General features: G+C 43.1%; 1 protein-coding gene across 1 annotated transcript in view; it reads left to right on the top strand.

Moving 5' to 3' along the window:
• Positions 1-17656, top strand: part of SLC35A2 (solute carrier family 35 member A2) — a 447872-nt gene extending 430216 nt beyond the window's left edge. The window contains exon 4 of the mRNA XM_044080264.1: positions 15092-17656. Within this exon, the coding sequence (XP_043936199.1) occupies positions 15092-15766 (675 nt within the window). The 3' untranslated portion in view covers positions 15767-17656. The remainder of the gene's footprint in view (positions 1-15091) is intronic.
• The last annotated feature ends 2143 nt before the right edge of the window (positions 17657-19799 follow it).

The raw sequence follows: 19799 nt of genomic DNA on the forward strand, positions 1-19799 counted from the left end.
TATGCAAAACGTTTAATGGCCTGGAGTTGCAAGGAATATAACAGGGTACTGCAGGACCTGTGAGCAGTGCTAAAAAGTAGGGAAGGCAGGAAACAGTCAGCTCCTTTGATGCCTTTGCCTGTGACTGATGAGCCATTTTAGACCATAGCTATGGATATTGTGGGGCCTCTGAGTTCCCCACATTCCACAGGGAAGAAGTATATATCCTGGTGTTAGTAGATAATACTATTAGATACCCTGATGTGGTGCATTGTTCTCCATTGAGGTAGAGAAGATGGCAAATGCTATGAGATTTTCAGCAGGGTTAGTTTCCCAAGAGAAACACTCACTGACAGAGGTACTAATTTCATGTCAGACCCTGCTGTCTTGTCTGTGGAAGCACTGTGGACTGAAGTACCTGAAGACCACCCCCAACCATCCCCGGACTAATGGACTTATTGAGAGGTTAAACTCTATGCTAAAGACCATGCTACAGGCATTTGCTGACCAGTTTGAGAGAGTGGGAAGAATATTTGCCCCATCATCTGTGTACTTATAGAGAGGAACCCCAGGAATCTGCATTTTTTCACCTTTTAAGTTGCTGCATGGGCATAGGGTGAGAGGGCCTTTAAATTTGATTCACGATGAGTGGGAAGGTGTATGTGAATCCCACAGGAGTCTGTTGTGGCACATGTCCTAAACATCAGGACAAGGCTTAGGGAGCTCATAGGCTTGGCCCAGGAGAACCTGGCAGGCGCGACCAGCAGAAAAAGGTCTGGTATGACAGGAATGCTTGAGCCAGAGAGTATGCTGCAGGTCAGCAGGTGATGGTTGACACCGCAGCGGAACAAGGACGGACCACGCCCGAACCGAAGGATCAATACTGAACCGACATCCCACGAGGAAAACGACCCCGGACGGGAGTCTGAGGATCCAGGACACGACACGAGCCCCATGGATCGCCACGGACGGAAATACGGATAACGAACGAAAACGAACGGAAAACCAGCCGAATGGATGGAACCAGCGAACGGACGGAAACGGACGGAATGGAACGGCCGAACGAACAAATGGAATCCCGGACCGACGAACCGGACACCGGAAGACGACCAACCCAGCACAACGGAAAATAACGAAACGGACACGGAAGATCATGGATCCACGACCAGAGCCAGGAACGGACGGAATGACGACCCGGAAACCCAGACGAGCCCAGTGAGCGAAGACCAGGACCCGGAACGCGGAAAACGGATCCAGGATGGCCACAGGAATCCCAGATCTGCAGCCGGAAAAGGAACGAGCCACGGATCTGATGGACACGGAATGGAAATACGGAGGCCCAGCCGACCCAGGACCAGGAATGAGAATCCCAGGACACAGGCAGGCCGAACGGAAGGACCCACACATGGACCCGGAAGGACCCGGACATCCAGGATGGATGGCCCACGAGAGGACACTTGAGCACACACCGGATAACTGAAGAAATGGAGGAAGGACCGGACCAGGGATCCAGACCCCGAGGACGGAAACAGCCCCAGGTGGAGGAAAGGAAAGACGGAGTGGACAAGGAGAGGAAAGGAGGTGGAGGTGGAGAGGTGGAGTGAGAGGAAAAGGAGAAAGGAGAGGAGAGGAGAGGAGAGAGAGGAGAGGAGTGGAGGAGAGGTGGAGAGGAGGAGAGAGGTGGAGAGGTGGAGGAAGGTGGAGGAAAGGTGGAGGAAGGAGAGGAGGAGGGAGGAGGGGGCACGCTGAGATGGCATGGAAGAGGAATGGAAGGAAGGAAGGAAGGAAGGAAGGAAGGACAAGGAAGGAAGGAAGGAGGAAGTAGAGGAATGAAGGAACATGGAAGGAATGGAAGGAAGGAAGGAAGATGGAGGAAGGAAGGAAAATGAAGGAAAAGAAAAGAGGAATGGAAGGAAGAATGGAGGAATGGAATGGACGGAAGGAAGGAAGGAGGTGGAGGAGTGAAGGAAGGAAGGAGGAAGGAATGGTGGAGGAACAGTGGAGGAAGGAAGGAAGGGAGGAAGGAAGGAAGGAAGGTGGAAGGAGGTGGAGTGGAGGAAGGTGGAGGAAGGAGGAAGGAATGGATGGAAGAGTGGAGGGTGGAGGAGGAGTGGATCAGGATAGTAGGAGGTGGAAGGAAGGAAGGAAGGGATGAGTGGAGGAGTGGTGGAGGTGGAGTGGAAGGAAGGAAGGAAGGAAGGAAGGAAGGAAGGTGGATGGAAGGAAGGAGTGGAGGAGGAGTGGTGGAGGAAATGGACTGACCGAAATGAGGAATGAGCCGGAAGAAGGAAGGAAGTGAAGGAAGGAAGGAAGGAAGGGTGGAGGTGGAGGAAGGAGGAGTGGAGGTGGTGGAAGGAAGGAAGAGGAAGGTGGAAGGAATGGAATGGAGGAAGGAATGAAGAATGGAGGAGTGGAGGAATGGAAGGAAGGAAGGAAATGGAGGAGTGGAGGTGGTGGAGGTGGAAGGAAGGAAGGAAGGAAGAGAGGGTGGAAGGAAGGAAGGAAGGAAGGAAGGAAGGAAGGAAGGAATGAAGGAAGGAGTGGAAGGAAGGAAGGAAGGAAGGAATGGAATGGAAGGAATGGAAGGAAGGAATGCACAGATGGATGGACAACAGTGATGAGGAAGGAAGGAGGAAGGAGGTGGAGGTGGAGGGTGGAGGTGGAGGTGGAGGAGGTGGAGGTGGTGGAGGTGGAGGAGGTGGAGGAGGTGGAGGTGGAAGGAGGAAGAAGGAGGAAGGAAGGAAGGAGGAAGGAAGGAAGGAGGAAGGAAGGAAGGAATGGAATGGAAGGAAGGAGTGGTGGAGGAAGGAAGGAAGGAAGGAAGGAGGAAGGAAGGAGGGTGTGGCAAGGACGGAGGGTGAGGACGAGCGGACGGAGGTGGAGGAAGGAAGGAAGGAGGAGGAAGGAGGAAGGAGTGGTGGAGGAAGGAGGTGGAGGTGGAGGAATGGAATGGAGGGTGGAGGTGGTGGAGGAAGGAAGGAAGGAGGAAGGTGGAGGTGGAGGTGGTGGTGGAAGGTGGTGGTGGTGAAAAAAAAAGGAGTGGAGGTGGAAGGAAGGAAGGAAGGAAGGAGGGTCTGAGGAAGGAAGGTGGAAGGAAGGAAGGAGGTGGAGGTGGAGGGTGGAGGGTGGAGGAAGGAAGGAGGTGGTGGAGGTGGTGGAGGTGGTGGAGGAGTGGAGGAATGGTGGAAGGAAGGAAGGAAGGAAGGAAGGATGGAAGGAATAAGGAAGGAAGGAAGGGAAGGAAGGAAGGAAGGAAGAAGGATGGAAGAGTGGAAGGAAGAGAGAGAGGACAGGAAAGAGAGTGGAAAGTGAGTGAGTGGAGGAAAGGCACGTGGAGTGGAGCAGACAGGCATCCACGGAATGGACCGGAGCCAGGAGGCAGGAGCCCGGAAGGAGCGGACCCGAGGACACAGGATGGAGGACGGAAAGCGGATGGACCCAGGAGGACAGCAGGGACGGAGCGGAGGAAGAAGGACACGGAAGGACGACGGAAAAGAAACACAGGGAGGAAACGGAGGCATGGACAGAATAAATAGAAGACGGAATGGAGGAACGGAAGAATGATAGCCCCAGGACCGGACAGAAGATGGACAGAAAGCCGGAATGGACCACGGATAGCCCACAGTGGAGCCCAACGGACCATAGTATATGGAAGGAAACGGAGTGGACACGGAAAGGACGGAACAGGAAGAAAGAGGAAGACATGGACGAGAGGAAGGAAAGGAAAGGACGGAAGACGGAAGGAGCCCGGAAGGAGGAGGAAATAACTTATGGACGAATGGAGGACAAGAGGGACACGGAAATGGATGGAATAAGGAAAGACCAGTGGAGAACGGAATGGACAGTGGTGGAATGGAAAGAGGAAGGAAAGAATGGAATCAGGAATGGACAGGGACAATGGACATGGATAGGAGGAATGAATGGACAACGAAGGGAGGAATGAAGAATAAATATCTGAATGGAACGAAGGAATGGAATGGAAATGAAGGGAAGGATGGAAATGGAAAGGAACGGAAAGGAAGGAGAAGGATGGATGGAATGGAAGAGGAAATGGATGAGAAGAAGATATGGAGGAATGGAATGAGAGAGGAATGGAAGATGGAGAAAGCCACAGTGGAATATCAGACGGAAATGGGAAATGGATGGAAAGGACGAAGAAAGGAGAATGGAAGATTGATGGAATGGACCATGGACAGGAATGGATGGAAATGGAATGGATGGAGTGGTGGAAATAACGGACAAATGGACCATAAATATAGATGAAGTCTTTTCTTTAAACAAAAACTTCATCAGATGCAAAAAAATTAAACCAGTCAAAACTAGTCCTTTTGTAAGATGGGTTATTTACATTCTTATTTTTGGGGAATGAACTTCAACCCCTTAGAAAGTAAACTAAAATGTTCAATATTACTAAATTTTAAATGTTAAAATTACTGTAGGTGTACCTAAAGTCTTGTGTTAATTGTCCTATTCTGTGCTTGTGTGCCTTCGTTTAAACCAGCCGTATTCATTCTCAAACGGGTTAGTATCTGCCTCTCCCCTTCCCCCACCTCTGTGAAAATTTTGTTGATATTGTGATGGGGACTTTTTATTAATGAATCGGAAATTTGTTTGTCTTGTAAATATATTTTATATTTTGACAGTAGTCAGGGGAATTCATTTGATTAATTAAAGGTAATTATGTTTAATAGTGTAAATGTAAAAGGACTAGTTATGACTGGTTTAATTTTTTGCATCTGATGAAGTCTGTATTTAAAGAAAAGACGAAAGCGCAGTGATTTTAGTTAAGTGTTTATGTCCGTATGTTTAAGTGGGTTAAAACTGAATGCTGACTGTTTTGGATTGTGGTGCTCATAGTTACTCCTTTTGCAGTGTGTGTTTTTTCTTTTGGATTTACAAGTTTTATTAAGCACTGTCTCCATATTTTTCCTTTTGTTGATACCTTTGTATATTAAACTGCAAGAATGTTTCTCCTGTAGTCCTTGTAGTGCTATGGCTACACACCCACACAATTCCACTTCCCTTATAGTCAAAGTAGCAGATGAGAAATTAAACCTCAGTAGTAGCTGGAATATGGCCGGTTGCAACGTATGTGTGCCCATTCATATTGTAAGAGTACCGTCGATAAACAGTTAAAGGCACATTAGTCAGAGTTGCTTCAGGTGTGTCAGTAGATAACATCTTTGATTCGCTATCCTCACTTCTTATGGTGATTTTGATTTTATGGAAATGGGTTTTTCAGTCTTATACATCCAGATAGTTGTGTATTACTGTTTAGAATCGTCTTACTCTCAAGTCTGTGAGGAGTATAGGAAGCTATCCATACAGTAGGTAGAAAACTGTTATTTATATACAAGCCCTGATAATTGACCTAAAATGCAAGTCTACACACCCTGTGTAGATATGAGCCACTTAAAACAAAAGTTGGAATTCATGTGGGTCTTAAAGCCATGAAATTTCCAAACCCTACCACAGTAAGACGTGAACCAGTGAACCAGGTTTAAGTAATGTAATACGTGAACTGATGGTGTCATCATCCTACAGTAAGTAGTGCAAAAGATTTGCGTGTTAGTGGTTTGCATTTGTTGACCAATTTTAATTTTGTAAGTTGATGTGGATGTAGATACACTATGCTGTTCTTACACTGTGTATCCTTTGTAACTTTGTTATTCCAACTATGCTCGTCTTTTGTACCGGACTACTTTTTCATACCCATTATCCGCCTACTGCACTTAGTGGCATTTTCTGTGAACTTTAGAGTGCTGAAGTCTTGAACCTGTGTAAGGTAGAATATTGCAAGGTAAATCAGTTGTGGGGTAACTGTACAATTTGAATCTCTTGAAAGAATAGGATTAGAGCCATTAACTGTTGAGTGCTTTATTATGCCCTCCACTGGGTTGCATGTCCTACATAAATAAAGCCAAAGGTAAGTCCTAATGGTGAAATGCATAAATAGGTCCAATACAGAGTGTAAGAAGTGACTCAACAATCAAAGCTGCTTGTATAATACTATTTGTACAATGGAGCATAAACCTTTAGTTGTTAAAAATAGCACAGAATGGCATCTGCTATGTGGTAGTGGCATGGTAAAAAAAAAAAAAAAAAAAAAAAGTGTGGCACCATTTTCAGACTTGATTTAGCCTGTTAAGAAGTAGGAGCAAGATAAAGCCTCAGACTTTGTTGAAATACTTCTTGGTGCCAATATAGCAAAGTACTTCACTTCTTGTCATGTTAAAGTTTGCAGTTAAGTAGACAGTACCCTCACCTCAGAAGAATTTTTGAATTATGAGGATATGCTGCCCAGAACTGTAGATCTGATATCTTTTCCATCTGGATTCAACCTGTGGGTTATCAGATCAGACTCTGATCCAAAGCTGGCCACATTCCCAGGACTTAAGCCCATTGTTTAGGGGTTGCTCACTTGAAATCCCCTTGTGCTGTCTGAGTCATTCTGATCCCTTCCCATTACCGAGAGGAGAGCCACCTTGGTTCTTGAGGGTCTTCTGCCAGCTGGAAAGTCCTCTTCTCCTGCAAAGGGGATAAATCTCACCAAAGCTGTAAGGACTCCAAGGCTGCCAAGATGGAATAAAAGTGCTTAGCCCCCCCCCCCCCACTTTCAACTTCATCTGCTTTGTCGGAACTAAAGGTCCCAGTGCCTTTGGCTTCCCCCACAGCTTCGGCTCCGACCACTCGAAACCAATCTCTTTCGGTACAGGCTGCGAGGAGGGCTCCATCTCCCACCTTTAGTGTCCTCCCTGAAAGGTGCCCCATTGGGCAGACCTTTTTCACCCTTTTCTCCCTACACCTTGTAGACATCTTTTCGGAGTCTTCCCCTTCTCCTCCCTGGATTTGAGCTTCTCCAGTTCAATTCCAGTAATTTGAGCCCCTGTCCAGTAGGCGGGTCTCCAGGCCTCCTTCGGTGGCTTCATCAGTTTGGTTGTCTTGATCAGTAGGGAGTTGAAGACCCACAGAGTTGGAACAGTTGATGAGGTCCTTTCTACAGGTGCAAATGCAATTAGGCCTTATTCCCTCTGTTTCAGGTCCTCAACCAGAAGCCCAAAACTCCGTAGTTGTTGATGTCATCTTCCCTCCTTTATGGTTTGATCTGACAGGTTGCCGCTGAAATCAATCAAGCCGTACTTTGGTTTCCTTACCTCTGGTTATCTTGGAGCGTAGTGGGCCCCAGTGTCAAGGGATCGAGGCAGGTGTGTCTGGGTCAAGTTCAATTCCTTTTTTGAGGTCCTCCCCCCATATACACACACACACACACACACACACACACACACACACACACACACACACACACACACACACACACACACACACACACATGCTTGGAGCTTCTGCTTTGGATAGTTTGTCTCCAGTTTTGATGTTGGAATGTGCTAGAGGAGCCTCTGGGTTTGGTGTGTGCTTTTTTTGAGGTCACCCCGCCCCCCCCCCCCCCCCGCCATATGCACACACACACACACACACACACACACACACACACACACACATTTGGGGCTTCTGCTTTGGATAGTTTGTCTCCAGTCTTGACGTTGGAGTGTGCTAGAACAGCCTCTGGGTTTGGTGTGTCCTGTGGGTATTCGGAGTCTGCCTCCGCCTTTGACATTGTGGAAAGGATTTTCTCCTATCAGGAGAAGGAGTGGTCAGGTGCAGCTGGAATCTGCTGTCCCCCACCCCCCCCCTCGTCATTTGTGCCTGTGCACATGCTTCTCACAGGAATGTATTAGGGGTGATAGTGGATGACAATCTTCATTCAATTTTCTTATACAAAATTGCATAAGAAAAAAACATCAAAAACTAGGGATGCTGTACAGAGCCAAAAATATTCTCTCCAACAGTACTAAAACTAGACCTGCCATTACTTATCTCCTCCCCACACTTCTTTATGGCACTCACATCCCTACTAACCTCCAGACTTCACAAAAATTAAAACTTGAACAATGCTATAACAAAGTTGCTAAATTTGCAGCAAATACCCCTTTCAGAGGTTCTAGTATAGTACCGAAAAGCCTAACTTGATTAGAACTGCCTCAGCAGCTAACATATACACAGCTTCTTACCTCCTATAAAATTATCCAGCTTCCTTCTGTCTGTCCAACACTAAAAAACATTCTACACAACTATATTTCCAGTCAGTCTTTGCAATCCAGTGACCAAAAACTCCTGTCTGTCTACAAACCTATCAGATCTGATGGGCATTATCTGTACTTGTACAAGTTTGCTAAGGCCTTGAACTCCCTACCTGTATCCATCAAAGCAATACCCTCCGTCTGTTCTTGCTCAAAACCAGGATAACTATATCCCTAAATGTGAACAAGTACCTTTTCATTCCTTATACCTCCTTACTCTTCCTTCTTTACTTACTTCCTTACCTCTATCAAGTTCTCTTCCTTGACATTCTCTGTAAGTATACCTTAAGCCTGTTTTTCCCTCACTTCATATTGCAATTCCTGGTTGTATTAGACTGACTTGCCATTAATTTCTCTGCAAACTGTCTGAAATTTTTCTAAATATTAAATGATTGTCATATAACTTGTATTGATTCTTAACCAGTATTTTTATATTATGTCTAATTTGTTATAATTATTTAAACTGCAGAGGTTTGTTTTATTTTTGAAGGTTGTAAAATTATTATTCTTAAAATGTTTTGTAATAATTTGGAGCTTTTCTCCCCATGCCTCCGCTGAATATGGGCTTCTGCTCGGTCAGAATTTCCTGGTAATCAAATATCAATAAATAAATAAAATAAATTGATTCAACCTGTTGCTGGGACAGCTCATTCTGGGTGGCATCCAGTCTGCCCTTTCTTTAGGACCCCTTGCCTTGTGCTGCTTCCCCATGGTGGGAGGTTTCAGTCAAGAGGTGATGGAAGAGGAAGCTCCTGGACTCCACAGAGGAGTCCTTCACCAAGGGCACTGACCTTGAAGGTGAGAAGTCCCCAGAATCCCCCATGAGGACAATTCTTTTGATGACCTTTCGGAGCTGCTGTGTCAGTGTGGGGGATGGTCCACCAAAGTCTAGTCTCCTGAGGAGCCATTGTTTCAGGAAGCCTTCGGGAACATCCCATCTACATCCTAGGTGGTTCCTACTCCAGACACTCTTATTTAACCCTGGTGTCTTAGAGGGCGTGGATGGAGTGTGATACTGTGGAACTGATCCCCAAAAAGTCAGATGAGCCCCCCCCCCCCCAAAGAACCAGCTACATTGGCATAGAGGTCCAGCCTTGGATGCTGTCATGGTGTCAACAGCCACTAAGAAGGAGATCTCAGACTATAGCTCCTCTGTCCATTCCCCAAATAAGGAGTCCCTGGCATTAGACTGACTGGGGAAACATTCTTCTCACTTTTGTACTGAGAGCTTTGAACTGTTTAGCACTGTTGACTAGATATCAGGGGAATAACATCTCAGAAGTATCAAGAGTAAAGAAGACTTAGCAAACTCTGAAATTTCAGAAGACCTTGGAGACTGAGATGTCCATATTCCAGTCCATTACCAACATGTCCATAAGTCTGCTGTCCAGTTTAGTTAATGGCACATCCTGAACCGCTGGCTCCGGCATTGCCATGTTTGGATGAGGCTGTGTAACTTTGCAGATTGCTTCAAGGCATCCTTTATTAGTGCCCCATTTTGGCTCCTCTCTTTTAGCCCCAAGGTTAAGGATACGCTCTGACCAGGGGTGAGCAGGATGAGAAAATGCCATGTGCCATGGAAGTGCATTTTAATACCCCTCAGTGGACCTTTTCTAGGAACCAGAAAGAAGGAAAATATGTCTTTAGGAACATACAGCAGTCATTCCAGGAAGCTGTTCCCGAGGGGTTCCACCAGTGGCAGAGTTGGTAACCACAATGGACGTAGTCCACTTGGCAGGGATGGTCCACAAAATCGGGGGTTTTGTGGATATTCACTGGGAAGCCCTTTCAGCTGCTCTGAAGGATTGTCCGACTGACTCTTGGGGCTTGGCTCTGCACCCGAAGCTTGGGAGGCCATCTCAGACACTTGGGTGTTGTCGTATCCAGACGCTATACAATTCTATTTTTAGATACTTCAAAGTTGAAATTGAAGCACCTCCCAGACATGCCACCCTGTCAGAGAGGCTACAGCCATCAACTTCCAAAAGCAGTTGTAAAATCTTGTCATCCAAAAGGGTCCCACCAGACCAGTGCAGATCTGGGCTTAATTTAAGATTCCTTTTTGTTTCAAAGAAGAACAAGGACCTCAGACCAATTTTGGATTTGAGTGGTTGAGCCGGTTTGTCAAGTAGACGAAATTCTGGATGGTCACTGTGCAATCCTTTCTACCTCTTTTGAGGTAGGGTAATTGGATACATTCAGTCAACTTCAGGGATGCCTACCATCATATAAAGATGGGAGAGGCAATCCAGAAGGTTTCTGTGCTTCCAGCTGGGAGCCAGTCACAATCAGTTCTAAGTGCTTCTATTTGGGCTCACCACTGCCCCTGGATGTTCACCAGGTGTATGTCAGTAGTGGCAACCTGACTCAGACTGCAAGAGTTTTTAGGTTTTTCCTTACTTGGAAGGTTGGCTCCTAACTGCTGCCATGAGAGCATTGTTAATCGGGGTCAGGGACACCTTACTCCAGCTGTGCAGCTTCTTGGAAATCACAGTCCGCTATCAGCAATCCATTCTTCTTCCTCTGCAGTCAATAGAGTTTGTAGGTTGCCACCTGGACACAGTTTCTCAGATTGCAAGGCTGCCAGTTTCCATAGTGTCAGCCCTGCGGTGTCTTGCTAGTGCTTTACTATCATGTCTGAACCCCCCATCTAGTTCTTAGGCTATTGGGGTACATGGAAGCCACCATTTCTTGGTTCCCCTCGAGAGGTACTAAGTAAGGGTTCTGTAGTAGATGTGGTAGTGCAATGACCTTTCCAACACACCTGATGGAGTTTACAGCTGTACTGACAGAGATTTGTTGAAAGCAAATCAGATGGTGGTTGGAGTCTCCCTTGTTTTCCGCTGGTAGACTGTTTGTTCTAGGCATGGTCACCACAGACACCTCTCTTCTGGACTGGGAGGCATATTTCAAGGAGAGAACTGTCCAAGGGAACTGGTTCAATACTAAAGCTAATCTTAATATTAAAGTTCTGGAGATGAGTGGTCATGCTGGTGTTTCAGGCATTTCAGGATGCTCTTCCTCAGGGTGTGATTTCAGTTTAGACCAACATCATATCTGTGATGTGGTACTTGAACAAAAAAGAAGAGCCCATTTATATTGTCTTTGTCAGAAGCCATGAGGGTTTGGCAATGGACAGTTTTGTCTTGGCAGTTTCTGGTTGCAAGCACATCCCAGGGAGACGCAACATATTAGCACATAATTTGAGAGATCCCTGATTGTGAAAGTGGCTGCTCAGATTTTTCGGCACTGCAGCACTCCATGCTGTGATCTCTGCCTCCCATTACAACACCAGCTGTAGCAGCTATTTTGTTTTAGTCCCTCAACAGGGATAGCCACCCAGGGATGCTATTCTGTATGCATGGCCCCCACGACTCCTTTACACCTATCCCATCTCCGCTGATAATCTTTCTTCGGAAGGCAGTTAATTGCAGTGTCTGTAATCCTCATTGTCCCCTTTTGACCCCATCAGATGTGGTCCTTCTTCCTTAGGCTCTTCTGAAGTACCCCCCCCCCATGGGCATTGGATCCCATTCTAGATCTAATTTCTCAGCTGGCAGGCCTGGGCCAACCCAACCTTCAGTATTTAAAGTTGACCACATAGTTCCTCCAAATTCCCTTTTTGGCTAGAAATCCCAAGCTTTCCCATAGAGTACTGCGTATTTTGTCTTCCTCTCAGAAGTTGTCTACACATAAGGTGTATACTAATAAGTGGAAACATTTTATTTGTTGACTTCTTCTAAGGAGTTGATTCCTTTTCATAGGATCTTCATAGGACTAAAGAAATTAGGAAAACTGACCAACTGTTTGTTTTCATTTACCATGAATACATTGTGGAAACCAGTTTTAAAAACTGCAGTAGCGAAATGGATCACAGATTGTATTTCTTCTGTTTACTCTTTAAGAGTGTTAACCTTGCCAAGACAACTAAAAACACATTCATCTAGGTCAGTGGGTATGTTACCTGATTTTTGTCCAGAGCTTGTATTGATAGTTGTGCATTTGCCATTTGGTCCAGTGCTCATACGTTTATTGCTTATTATAAGTTGGATATCGGCTCCAAAAACAGGGCTGCACTTGGTTCTGCCATTCTCCAGAACATTCTTCCATGAGGGCCACCCAAGGTTACTGTAGCTGTGGACTCTGTCCCATTCATTGAGGAATGAATGAAAATGACATCATCGGATATAACGTTATGTACTCACCATAACTATGCATCTGTGTTGTCCATTTTCATTCTTCAACTCCCCCATTCCCCACCTTCCCCCTATCCATGCCTTTAGGAGTGACCTGCTAAGATTTTTATTAGGAGCCAGAGTTCCTGTTTGAGCCCCTTTTCTGTAACTGTGTCACCTTTTCTTCAGTACTATCATAACATTTATATTTCAATGACAGTATAGTAGCAGCAAACTCTATCTGAGATAATGCGCTGGTCAGGGGCATTATGGATAAAGGGAGGAGCTTAAGAGTCATATCCCAGAATCTAGAGAGAGCGGCAGAGTCAGATCTGAGACCTATATGTTGAGAAAGAATGAAAATGAACAACACATATGCACAGTTTATGGTGAGTACATAACTTTTATTTTAGAAACGTCGGCAAATCACTAACTTTTACAAGACACTAACAATGACTGAAGGAGTCATTTCCATATAACTTTTAATCATAGGTTTCTGCTGCGTATCATGATATAGTGTAGTATTTTTTGCAAAATATTACTTATGTTCTTACTGTCTTTTTAAAGTCTGGGCCTCGAGAATAAGATACAATACCTATGGTATTCTAGGTCTGCTGATGTGTACATTGACGGTATTTGCATCAACTTTTGTTTGCCAGGCTATACTTTTCTGTACTAGTATACTGTGATTCCCTCAGTTGAGTTTGCTAGTTAAATAAGATACTTCATCAGAACACAATATGATGAAAAAAATATATTTACTTCCCAGTTCCACAAGCAAAATACAAAGGCAGTTTTTTTGCAAAGGGACAAGACCTCCTATAACATCGCAACTCTAAACATACTAACTCTGAGATTACACAGTAATGGTGTCAAAGTACAACTTGCTTAACCACACTATCCACTAGGCTCAGTCTAGTTTGCATACATTGCTTTCGACTAAGCTTATTTTGGTAATACGTGAATGGAGCCCACTCAGCCTGTTGGCACTGTTTTGTATAGATCGTTCATAGTTATCTCTGGGTGCTGTTTGTTTTGTCATGCTATTTATACTTCCTTTCGCCATGTAAAGTCTAGTTTTCATTTCTCTGGCTGTTTTGCAAATTAGTGTACACCTTCGCTTGCTTTTTTTAAGATGTATATAAAGTGACTATTTTGTTCCATTTGCTTGATATGTTTACCCTTTGTTTCATGTCAGAGTAGTACTACTTTCAGTCTTTCAACAGTAGCAGTTAACACACAATCGTAAAATTAACCACGGAGCACTGCAGGTCACTGTCCCCTTGGGAATCATTCTTTCCAGTAGCACCTTCTGAATGCTACCATTTCTTAATTTTTATTTAAACATTTTTACAGATGCAACTTGCTGCATCTGTTATTTAATCTCCTTGTCCGCTCATTTGAACTATGGTGTCTTCTATAAACGTGTTGACGCCAGTCTTCATACTTGTTTGGCTTTGATTGGTACTTATGTCAAATGTATGGCTGTATTCTAGATATCATTTGAAATAGAACAATTCTGTAGTTCTGTCTGTACCATATAACTGAGAGAATGCCTTTTAATTTGGTTAAAATAATTTTTGTAATGTTGCTTAGTTTATATGATGTGTAGCAATATACATGAAGTAAAATGTTTGTAAACGCGATCTTGATACAGTTTGATTACTTTTATAAAAATGCAAATGTCCCTATGTTACGAGTGATGATTCAATCTTCTTCTTTCGGCTGCTCCCATTAGGGGTCGACACAGCCGATCAACTGTTATTTCTTCCTGTCCTCTGCATCTTGCTCTGTCACACCAACCACCTGCATGTCCTCTCTCACCACATCCATAAACCTTATCTTAGGCCTCCCTCTTTTCCTGTTACCTGGCAGCTTCATCCTTAGCATCTTTTTCCCAATATACTCTGCATCCCTCCTTAGCACATGTCCAAACCAACGTAATCTTGCCTCTCTGGCTTTGTCTCCAAACCTTCCAACCTGGGCTGACCCTCTAATATACTTATTCCTAATCCTGTCCATCCTCGTCACACCCAGTGCAAATCTTAACATCTTCAACTCTGCCACGTCAAGCTCTGACTCCTGCCTTTTTGTCACTGCCACTGTCTCTAACCCATATAACATAGCTGGTCTCACTACCCTCTTGTAGACCTTCCCTTTCACTCTTACTGGTACTCGTCTGTCACAAATCACTCCTGACACTCTTCTCCACCCACTCCATCCTGCCTGTACTCTCTCTTCTTCACCTCTCTTCCGCACTCGAGTGATAATTCAATAAAGATGTTTAAAAAAGTATGCCATCCTCCATTTTTTGTTTTTCTGTTTCTGCAGATACAAGACTTCTTTGCCCCGTCTTTTTTCTGTGCTCTTTTTTTTTTTTTTTCTATAAGCGGTGTTATTTACATATTTACAGGTTTCATAGGAGGACACCCTTGGAGCTGACCTTCAGGGAAAAGTGACCAGCAGGAGCAGCCCACACTTGTGTATAGGCTTACGTCTGATTTGTTATGGGAGATTTCTAGCAATTTTATGAAGTGCTTGCTAGATACCAGATGGAAGCAGAACCCAGTGTTTTATATTGTCACTGTGACCTGGTGACTTGTTCAGGGAACGTCTTGCTACAGTACTTATCTGTGTAACTTGAATGGATAGATACTGCATGACAAAGACTGTTTTTTTGTTATTTTGAATCTGTGATTGTGCTTAGAAGCTAAGGAAATAGCGAAAGGGGTACTATAGTATTCAGTGTTCTTGATTTTATTACAGACTTTATCAAATGTCTTCTTTATTTCACTTTAGGTCACTTACCAGCTCAAAATATTGACAACAGCTATCTTCTCCGTGTTAATGCTGAAGAAAAGCCTCTCTCACCTGCAGTGGATATCACTTGTTATCCTCTTTACAGGAGTAGCCGTTGTACAAGTTGAGCAGGAAGGTGGAAAGGAGTCTGTTCGCAGTGAAAATCAGAGCTACTTTGTGGGCCTGGTGGCAGTCATTATATCATGCCTTTCTTCTGGCTTTGCTGGTGTTTATTTTGAGAAGATTCTGAAAGGAAGTTCTGCTTCAGTCTGGCTACGGAATGTGCAGCTTGGAATTTTTGGGACCATCCTAGGCCTGCTTGGTATGTGGACAACAGATGGCGTTCGTATAGCTACACAGGGTTTTTTCTTTGGCTACACCCCCTTTGTTTGGTGTGTAATCTTTAACCAGGCTTTTGGAGGACTCCTAGTGGCTGTAGTTGTGAAGTACGCTGACAACATCCTAAAAGGCTTTGCCACTTCCATCTCCATCATCGTCTCAACAGTAATGTCAGTCTACCTCTTTGGTTTCCACATAGACATTTTGTTCACTGTTGGTGCTGGACTTGTAATTGGAGCAGTGTACATGTACAGTTTACCAAGGGCACCTGCAGCATCACCCAGACATGCCCCAGAAGCAGACGTTTTCCTCCCGAAGTCAGTTATGGTGAAATGAGACTTGTATTGCACTTTCCCCTCCCCTGTCTTTCTCTTTAGACTGATTTTTCCAAATACTAACTCTTCTGCACATCTTTGCAGCCAGACTTGTGAGTCGTACTTAACACCCACCCTCACTGGCGTTTGACTGCAGCCTGTCCTCTTTCAAAGTGGTCGGGTGCATTTTCAGTCTTACCTTGGTCAACTCAAGGATGTTTGGTATTAGGAACATACTGTGTAAGAGGCAGTATTTGATCTCCTTTTCAGATGCTTGGGGTAGGGAGAGTTGTGAAAAAGAAGACTGACAGACTGAAGAAGTTTTTAACGGGGATATAAAAACTGTGCACTACAAAGATTTTTTGGTCATGTAAGAGTGGCTAAAGTGCTGACCATCAAGTCTGTGCTGGTAGGGTGTTGTTGTTAACTCAGGGTCATGAATGAGCGTTTCCACAAATTTTTGGTGAGTAGAGGGAGGATGATCGAAACTCACCCAAGTGGATTCGGCTGTATCACTTCCCTCACCTAACGCTTCTACCTTCTCTATTGTTGTTAGAAAACCTTGCATAACTTTCAGTACTTCACTGAACTGGTTAATATCAATATCATTGTTATATAAAAATAGGAAGGAGAAGTCTTGCAATGGAGTTAGTGTGCTGTTTTTCGTTATGCACCAGTCTGATGTGGTTTGCATTAACTTTAGTGTTAGCTTTATTCTACAAAACCCCCTCCCATCCACATGCTAGAATAAGAAGCTTTGTAAGTTTCATGGACTTTAACTCCTCCACACTATTTTAAATTTAAACATACTGATTCTTGACATTGCATAATCTTTTTATTTTATTTTTTTACTTAAACGGCCTGTTTTGGGATGATTTTTAAAAAGGTGAGCCTAACTGATAGGAGGAATGAACTGGAAATGTTGCCTTTCTGACGTATTGCAGAACTGATGCCGCTAGCATGCTGTAATCATTGGAGTCTACTCATATAGTTATGCAGCTATACAGTTATCACAGTGTACATGCCCATGTCCTAGGTCCTTTAAGTATATTTTTTTATCTAACTTTGTGCCTTTCTTCCCCAGGATGTGTAGTTACAGCACTATATCCATTCTTGTGCAAGTGAGACTGGTTAATAGAAGTCTTATGGATGTTTTTTTACAGCATGACGGTATCAAAAGTAATGAGTAACAAACGAGAAGCCAGCCATTAACCCAAAGAAATTACCAACTTTTGAGTCTGTTACTGTGGTTGCTAATCTTTCCATAGCATAAATTAAGCTTTTAAGCAGGATGATGCAAGCCTTTATACTGTACATCTTTGCAGATGTTTCACATCAGTATGTTGGCCAGTATGTGAGGTACTTTATCTCATGTAAAAGTCGTTAATTTTTTTGGTATCAGGTTTATTTAAGACTGTGGGTAAGGAAGCCAAAGCCTATCATGGACAGTAACATGTATAAAGCATGTAACCAGTGCTAGACAAAGGTGCCAGTTCGTAGTCGGACACACACATGCACTTTCGGGTATTTTGCAGTATTGCCAGTTCAGTGATGCATGTGCAAGAGGATGTGGGAAGAAATTTGAGGCAGGAGCCTTGGCGAAAATACTCAACATGTGGAGCATGTAAAGATTCTGCACAGAAGGTACTCCATCCAAATAGTAATCTGTAGAAGTAGTCACTGTGAGACAACATTGGCAGCTTCAGTGTCATCTACATTCAAATTTTCTTTTATAATATGTAGTTTCCACTTTTCTGAGTTCTGGCTTTTTAAGCTAGTGTTTCCGTAGATAATGTTACACTTATTTAAGCATATAGATCTGAATGTATCCCGAAATGTGCAATTTATATGTTGAGAGTGAAGGTTAAAGATCTGTTTGCAGTGAATAAAGTTATAGGCCCCCCACACTTGATCTTTTTTGTATTGATCTTGAGTTTTTCACTTTGGTCTTCTAGAATTTCTAGCTTCCTTAACCTAAGTTAGCACTAAAATTGCAACTAGTATATCTGAAGTTATTCTGAACTGAAAGCCTGTCAACAATAGAAACATTATTAGCAGCGAGGTATGGTAAAAGCAGTTGTATGTTGTATTTCAAGGTACTGGCTTTCTAAAACATTAACTTGATGGAAGTTGCTTAACCTATGTTGGCTTAGGTGTTTTGTAACTGTTTTATGTAAGTGGACAAAAAAGCTGACTTATCCCAGTGAGAGAGAACTGCTTTTCCTTTGGGAGTAGGCACATTCCAATGCAGTTATTGCATTTGAAATAGTGAAGGGATTTTAATGGTCATCTAACGAAACAAAAGTCTCATAGTAATTTTGTTCTTAGCTGCTGCTTTGTAGCACCCAACATTAGTATGGTGAGAAGTCATAATCATCAGTAAAAGAACCAGTTTGCTGAGATGCAAAGCAGTCTTCTTCCTATCAGAATTCATCAGTAAAATTTCAACAAAGGTGGAATGCGCACTGCAGCTTAAGAAGCAAACATATTGGAAAGTCGCCTTCACTGTTGTCTCTGGCTTTGTCTGCTCGATAAAGGATACATGTTTTTAGCACATCTTTCTTGATATTCTTTTTTTAGTATATTTATTCTGATCATTTTGATTTTTGACTGCCATAAACTAATATGACACTACATCGCTGAGTCACTAAATTGGCATGGAATGCATTGACTACAAATGGCTGAAACTCAGATAATCGAAAAATCAAAAAAGCACCCCTGCTAACTATATGTACACAAACAGCTGCATCCCCAACTCTCCCAGCTAATTATATCATCTCCAAAATCATAGAACAGTGGGGAAAATGCCAAAACCCACTCCTCATTATGTAGTGATCCTGCAAAAAAAAAAAGCCAGTATCTTGTGATGACCTAGCAGTTCGACAAAACAAACCATCCAACTAAATGCTCAGTGTAACAAAACAAATTTACAATCAAACACACAGAGCATATATATAACGTACGTGTAGGTGTGTGTGTGTGTGTGTGTGTGTGTGTAGACCTGTATATATGTATGTGTACAGAGGTGCATTCATACTTGCACATTAGTTGGGTTATGGGGGATGCTGAGGGACTTGACCCACACAAAAAAACTCTCTTGGAGAAAGGGTTTTGCACTTCATTACATAAGTCTCTTTTTCAGTCATTTTGATTTAGCAGAGCAGGACTTAATACAAAATATGATTTGTTACTGTAAAACAACAGATTTCCATATACATATGTGTGTGTGTATATGTATATATACATATACATATATGTATAGGGAGCAGAATCATTCCTCAAAAACACAAAGCATTGAAACAATCTGTACAACAAAAGGTTGAACCTGCAAAGTCTGAAAAAAATGTTTTTTGTTCATTGTACAGTGGAGATTGGGTAATATGCCCTTTCCCCACTGTGTGTATATGTATACCTCTCAATTGAGCAGATTTTTGCAGAATCTCCAGTTTACTGCCTCTTATTTTCAATCTGTTCCTCATAAAATTTGTTGTTTTCTGGCAAATCCTTGACAATTGAAGTAATTAAAGTACGACAGACATTTGACTTTCAGACTTCATATCCTTCAGAAAATTATTGCTAATGCAAAACCTGTTCTAGCAGCTGTCTACGTTTATAAGACCAGTATTTAAACATTTTCTGTATTTTTGGGCTTTTGTCTCCCCATTATTTTTGACTTTGTCCAGATTTCTTGCACTAAGCTGAGAGATGTACAAGGGTGGGTGTGTGTATGCATTATGTATGTGTGTGTGTGTGTGTGTGTGTGTATATATATATATATATATATATATATATATATATATCTATATATATATATCTATATATATATATATATATATCTATATATCTATATATATATATCTATATATATATATATATATATACACACACACACACACACACACACACATATATATATATATATATATATATATATATATATATATAATCACACACTTTTTTTTACCAGACAGTTTTAAAATCTTGCCAGTTTTGCTCCAGGTAAGGAGGCACTCAATAATACCCCTAAAGTCCTTATGTAAGCTGATCACGTTTTT

Source organism: Protopterus annectens, chromosome 8.part0, assembly GCF_019279795.1.
Source record: "Protopterus annectens isolate FY-2018-M chromosome 8.part0, PAN1.0, whole genome shotgun sequence".
NCBI classification, from domain to species: domain Eukaryota; kingdom Metazoa; phylum Chordata; order Ceratodontiformes; family Protopteridae; genus Protopterus; species Protopterus annectens.